This window comes from Mus caroli, chromosome 7 (assembly GCF_900094665.2).
Source record: "Mus caroli chromosome 7, CAROLI_EIJ_v1.1, whole genome shotgun sequence".
NCBI classification, from domain to species: domain Eukaryota; kingdom Metazoa; phylum Chordata; class Mammalia; order Rodentia; family Muridae; genus Mus; species Mus caroli.
Genome location: NC_034576.1, coordinates 97,673 through 104,211, shown reverse-complemented (window position 1 = coordinate 104,211; position 6,539 = coordinate 97,673). Strand labels below are relative to the sequence as shown.

The 6,539-nt window shown below is 47.8% G+C and overlaps 1 protein-coding gene across 4 annotated transcripts in view; it reads right to left on the bottom strand.

Moving 5' to 3' along the window:
• The window catches only part of Myadm (myeloid associated differentiation marker), a 10,232-nt gene continuing 3,693 nt past the window's right edge, over positions 1–6,539 (bottom strand). For 3 of the 4 annotated variants that reach the window (XM_021167328.2, XM_021167329.2, XM_021167326.2), the window contains exons 2-3: positions 5,956–6,043; positions 1–2,570 (exon numbers count right to left, since the gene is read on the bottom strand). In XM_021167328.2, coding sequence (XP_021022987.1) covers positions 1,606–2,568 — 963 coding nt within the window. In that variant the 5' untranslated portion in view covers positions 2,569–2,570; positions 5,956–6,043 and the 3' untranslated portion in view covers positions 1–1,605. Of the gene's footprint in view, positions 2,571–5,955; positions 6,044–6,157; positions 6,371–6,539 lie in introns of those variants that run through there. The other variant, XM_021167327.2, reaches the window with a different exon arrangement.

Genomic DNA, 6,539 nt, shown 5'->3' with positions numbered 1-6,539 from the left:
TGAGGGTTTTTTTTTTTTAAAAAAAAAAAGAACATTATGGATGTGAGGGGTGGGAAAGGGTGACTGACAGCAGGAGCTACAGGAACCCAAAGCTCCAGAAAATTAAAAATATATATATATATATATTTATACATTTATTTATCCATATATACCAAGTAATGTCAGAGAAGCAGAAAGCAGCAGCAAGCAGCAGCACACGAGAGGACCTGGGTTCACGCACAGCACACACAAGCCATTCCAATCCTGATAACCCCAAACCTACTCTCCAGCCCAAGAAAAGATGTCTAAGAAACTTCTCTCTTTAACGGGGCTACACAACGGGGGTATGGTGGTACATCTGTAATCTCAACACCCAGAAGGTGGAGTCAGAAAGACAAGGGTTCAATGGAAGCCTCACCTACACAATTATGTTTGAGACCAGAATGGGCCACATTAAGAAAATCTCTAAAGCTATTTAAAAAAAAAAAAAAAAGCTTCTTAGTTGATTGTTTTGTTTTGTTTGTGTTCAGAAAAGTTAAAGATGATTTTAATGATCTTAATGCCTTTAAGGCCAACAAAGAAAGGCTCCTTCTCATTCCTGCTAAAGCAGACCATGTTATTTTTAACACTGAGATAAGAGAGCAGCCATTACTGACGCTCAGAAATACTTCAGAGTTGTCTTAAGACCACATGGGAGCCAGGCAGTGATGGCACACACCCTTAATCCCAGCACCAGGGAGGCATAAGCAGGCAGATATCTTGAGTTAGAGGGCAGCCTGGTCTACAGAGCAAATTCAGGACAGCCAAGGCTACACAGAGAAACCCTGGGGGGTGGGGGGAGGGACAGAGACACAGAGAGAGATACCATGTGGATATTTTTGGTGGGTTTGTTTGAATAGCACAGAGAATCATTTAGGAAAAGGTGCCCATCCATTGCTTCATCTAGGGTAGGCTCTAGGTGGTGTAAGCCTGGTAAAAAAAATCTAGAGCCAATTTGGTGCAACGTTGAGTGACAAGTAGAGGCAGAGACTGCATAATGCTGACTTCTGGCCACCGGGAATTGCTGACCTCCAGGATTTTGTTTGCTTTGTTTTGAATTTAAAGGAGAGGTACACTATATGGCCTGCTTCCCAATCCCCTTAACACACACACACACACACACAGAGACTAAGGCACAGCTAAGGCAGGCAGGCAGGCAGGCATGCTTTGGCAATGAGGCCCCTAAAGAGACCCATGGAGTAAAGAACTGCAAAGGAGTATGGGTAACTGTAAAGGAGTGTGGGATGTGTGGGGCCAGCACCTTTGAGGAGTGAGGGAGAGAAAGCAAGAATTCTTAGGGCTCCCAAGAAAATAAGCAGGTGATAAAACCCACAGGAAAGGCTATAGAGATAGAAAAAAATGAACGAGGCAAGCTGTGGAGCCACAGCTCAAGGGTAAAACAGGCAGAAGAGGAAAAGGTAAGAAAGAGATGGAAAAGGTAAACGGGGAATAAGGAAGACTATACATATCCAACAGGGAAGAGGAAACGGGAGGGAGATGAGAAAACAGGATGGTACCAATCACCTGGGTAATCAACTGGTTGAAGAGGCTGCAAGGAGAGATGGGGAAGGGAGCCCCTTGTCAATTTTAGACCTTGACGAACACCAGACGAGTGGAGTACACCAGATCAGACACATATGCCAGCAGGTTGATACCTGTCAGGATGGACACCGCCAGTCGTCGGTCCCAGAAACACACCGTGTTGGGTTGTATATAACTAATACTACGAGTGCAGCTTGGATCCATTGAACGGCGGGGTTGGCCCTGATATCTCTGATCAAATTGGTAGAGGGGCCAGAGGACGATGGCAGTGGCGTAAAAAAGAACAGAGAGTAAGGCCAAGCCTGAGAGGAAGGTGGGGAAAGGGATGGGCAACACGTTGGTACAATCCCCTAGGTTGAGCAGGATGGTCACCCCCGCTAGTATGAAGCAGATGGCATAGACTGCCACACACCACTCCAGGGCTGGCTTCTGATTATACAGGATCGGCTCGCTGATGAAGGCAAAGATGATACAGGCTACAAAAGTCTCAAAAACTTTGAGCAGCCCTGGCACGGTAGCCATATAGCCGGTGATCTCACCGGGCCTCGCACGGGTCCAGGCCACTTCAGTGGCATACGCCAAACAGGCAACGCAGGAGAAAGTGGTGGCAGCGATGGCATGGTCCCGGGTACGTCCATGAGCTAGGAACTGCACATAGGTGGTGGGATAGATGATGGAAGACGACAGGCAGAAGAGGGCCGCGTAGCAGGCAAAGGTGATGGGGAAGTTTCGCCATGACAGGGGGAAGTGGGCCTGGAGTCCACCTAACTCCACAATCAGGATGATGAGGGTAACAGCAAAGCAGAAACACCAGGTGAACATGGCCCAGTTACCCATGGGCCCTGTCCAGGCACCCACACTGGCCACCAGCGAGAAAGCCACACAGGTGGATATTAGCTGCAGGAGGCGGAGGAGGCCCAGTGGCTGGGTCAGCGCCCGAGCGGACCCCACCGTGGTGGAGGATGACGTTGTAGTCGTGATGGTTGTGCGTGTTACTGTTACCGGCATGGCTGAGAAAAGGAAAAGCATTTGGGTAAGAGCTCACATACTGAGGAATCCAGGTACCTAGCCCTCATCCATTTTGGAACAAATTACTTTGAATTCTGAAAAGGCTGTGTCTTAATCTATGGAACTTGTTTATAAACTATAAAAATGAATTGGTCATCTAGGGTCTAGGCTCATCCTAGCCCTACCCATGAGAAAACTCAAAATCCAAACACTCAAAGCTATACTTCAGCATCCTATCCACTGGAGTATGTGCTGCCATGCTGGAAAACTAGAGCTGGTTCTCTGGGACATAACTCCTTGAAGGAAAAAAACCAACTTCTGACCTCCATGCGAACACATACAGACTCACCCCAAACATACACCTACAACTTTGACCTTGGGGATGTGGCTTAGCTGGTAACACGCTTGTCTATATCATTCAGTAAGCCCTGGATCTGAACCCTGCAATATGCAAACCAAGTCAAGAAGTGCACACCCATTAGAATTTGGGAGGCTAAAGTGGGAAGATTACTGTGAGATGGAGACCTGCCTGGGCTCTGTAATGAAGTCCAAGCTAGCTTGGGCTACAGAATGTGGTTCTGCCATTAAAACAAACAAAACCAACCTGGTCTACAGAGTGAGTTCCAGAATGATCAAGGCTACTCTGTTTTATAACAAACAAACAAACAAACAAACAAACCCTGTTTTATAACAAACAACAAAACCACCCACCCAGCAATGAAAGATATGATCTAAGATCTAGCCTGTACTTCACTTCCTGTGTGTGACCTAGGGTTTTTTTTTTTACCCCAGGCCCTGTGTACAAAGTTCCCTCTTTTATCCACAGCGACTCAGTCATCTCTAACTTCTCCATAGCCAAGACTCTAACTTCCTCATACTTTATGCCCTGTGAAAAGATTTCTTGTATATAAGAGCAACATAGACCTTAGCAGCCCCTACCCACTCAAAATTCCAACTTCTACTCCACCTCCCACATCTAACCAGAGTCCTGGACCTGCACCCTTCTCACTCCTCTTCCAGAGATCTCTGACCAGGAACATTATGCTTTCTTTCTCCCCTCCCTCAAGCTTCACCCACCCCACCCCCAATTCTACCTCAGACCTGGAGAATTGAAGACCGTTCAGTTTCTGCTTTCCTATCTCTGAGCTCATCACTTCCTCCAGGGACTCAGCTAACCGGTACCTCAAGTACAGGAAAATACAACTCCCTCCATTCTCATTGAGCGGTCCACTGAAATCTCTAGTTTTCGAGATCAGTCATGCAGGGCTAGACCTCAGGACAGGCCTCTCAGCCTTCTAGTGTACCATGTAACCCTGACATGGGAAGTGAGTGGAAGGACTAACATCTTTTTTTTTTTTTCCCCGCTTTTTTGAGACAGGGTTTCTCTGTGTAGCCATGGCTGTCCTGGAACTCACTCTGTAGACCAGGCTGGCCTTGAACTCAGAAATCCACCTGCCTCTGCCTTCCAAGTGCTGGGATTAAAGGCATGTGCCACCACTGCCCTGCCACATTTCTTTTTTTACACTGCAAACCACAGCTTCTGTCTCCTTGTCCTAGAGGCTCAGAACTAGGACCAAATGCCAGAGCCCTTCTCAGGATGTTAACTGTCTGACCTCTCGGCTGATGCCACTAAAGATATGAGAAGGTGGTTTCTAGGTCCAATTTTCTTATTACTATTGTCAGTTCTGTAGTTATTTCTTCTGAATTGAACATCAGCTGATAGAGGGAGGGGAGGGACTCAAATAACTCAAAAGCTATAGAGACTTGGGGCCAACTAAATGGCTCAGTGGGTAAAGATACAACAGGGGCTGTTGAGATGACTCAGCAGGTAAGAGCACTGACTGCTCTTCTGAAGGTCCTGAGTTCAAATCCCAGCAACCACATGGTGGCTCACAACCATCCGTAATGAGATCTGACACCCTCTTCTGGTGGGTCCAAAAACAGCTACAGTGTACTTATTTATTATAATAATAATAATAATATCACTTATGTATGTATTTATGTATTTGTTATTATATGTACAGTGTACATATAATAATAAAAATATCTTTGGGCTGGAGCAAGCAGGGCTGGAGTAAGCAGAGGTCCTGAGTTCAATTCAGCAACCACATGATGGCTCACAACCATCTGTATAGCTACAATGTACTCATATATGGAAAATAAATAAATAAATCGAAAGAAAGGAAGAGAGAAAGGAAGAAAGAAACTTAAAACAGAGCATGATAAGCTGAGTTCAATCCCCAAGACCCACATGGTGGATAGACCATGTGGAATTCTGCAAAGTGTCCTCTGACCTCCATACACTGGCTATGGGGTGTACACATACATGCACACACACAATAATTACATGTTAGAAAGACAAACCATAGAACTCCCAAGGCTCAGAAAGTTACAAGGCTATGCTATGAGGCTGAAGTAATATATGAGCAGCAAACAATTAAGAGAAGACAGGAAGACTCTACTGCCCAACTGACTACAGGTTGAACAGTGTACCCCAGAAATGCATCTTCCATGAGTCATCACCCATGTTGGGGTGGGCTTCTCTATGCCCCTGCAAGTATTTCCAGTCAACTCACTGGCTCACCAGGATGCACTTGGGTTAACTTTGGTTTCTTTGACCTAGCATCTTTGATTGTTTGTTTGTTTTGTTGTGGCTGTACTGGAACTCACTATGCAGATCAGGCTGGCCTCGAACTCACAGAGATCTGCCTGCCTCTGCCTTTGGAGTGCTGTAATTAAAGGTGTAGCCACCACCGTGCAGCAGCCCATCATCCTGTGCTCTGTGATGAACAGAGAATTATTCATAACTTTTCCCCCAAGAAAAGTCATGCTAAGGTCAAACCCATGGAAAGACAGAAGGGCATGCTTTAACCTCTGGAAGCTCACACTGTCCCAGAACAGCTCCCAAAGTACACAGGAGCTAGCTTCTGGATACGACTTCTTAGACACACGGATGCCTCTGATTCTATCCTTTGGAACTCCTCCAGGTCCCTTGTCTGTCAGGATCTAGGAATCTAGGCGCAATTCCCCTCCTTCCTCATACCCAGGGATCCAGGATCTAGTCCTTTCTCTCCTCCTATAAATCCAATTCAGTATTCCTGGCTAAGTTAGTTGTCCCAGGAATCCCCAGTCTTCCTACCATAGACTCAATTCAGTTTTCAGGCATACACTCCTAAACTGAGGGGTTCAGGCCCCTGGGGCACCTTCATCAGACTCAGCACAGGGCTCTAAACCCTCCCCTCTTAGACTCCTGGTCTAAAACCCCAGTCCTCTTCCCTTAAAGTTGTACACCAGCTCCCTACCCCAAGTTCTTGACCCTCAGGTAAATCCTGACCGCGGGCGCTCCACCATCAAGAGCTAGGAATTAGGACTCTGGAGCACACTCACCTGCTCCCTTAACAGAGGACCGGAAGGAGAAAGTTCCGGCTACGAAGGCGGCTAGGGTTGCACACCTGGAAAAGGCTGATCAGAAGCCCTGGAGAGAGAGAGAGACAGTCAGAGTGGAAATCAGACAGTCCTCCTTGCAGCACTCTAACCCCGGAGCCCTAGACTCTACAGCTGGGACGTGTCTCCCCGTGGGGACGCATACTTGGCAGAGATCCCCCAGGCGAGGCCCCAGAGGTTGCCTTGAGGAAGCGCCGCCCCTCTCCTTCCTCTCCCAGAACTTGCTGCGTGGGTGGGGTGGAAGCAAATGTGGACAAAGGGCCCGCCCTCAGGCTAGCGAGGGGGCGTGAGTGGTGTTAACCTAGCCCTGATTTGCAGCCTGCAGAGGGAGATCCCTGGGCGGTGGTTGTAGAGGCGGGAGGCCCAGCCTGGCCCCGAGTCTCTGCTCCTTATAAGGGCTTTAAGTTGCCTCAGCCAGGGCAATGTGGCAGGGACCAGGAGGTTGTGCCAAGACCCCGGCCGAGAGAGCGAGAGGGGGAGGGGGAGGGGAGGGAGAGAGAGAGAGAGAGAGAGAGAGAGAGAGAGAG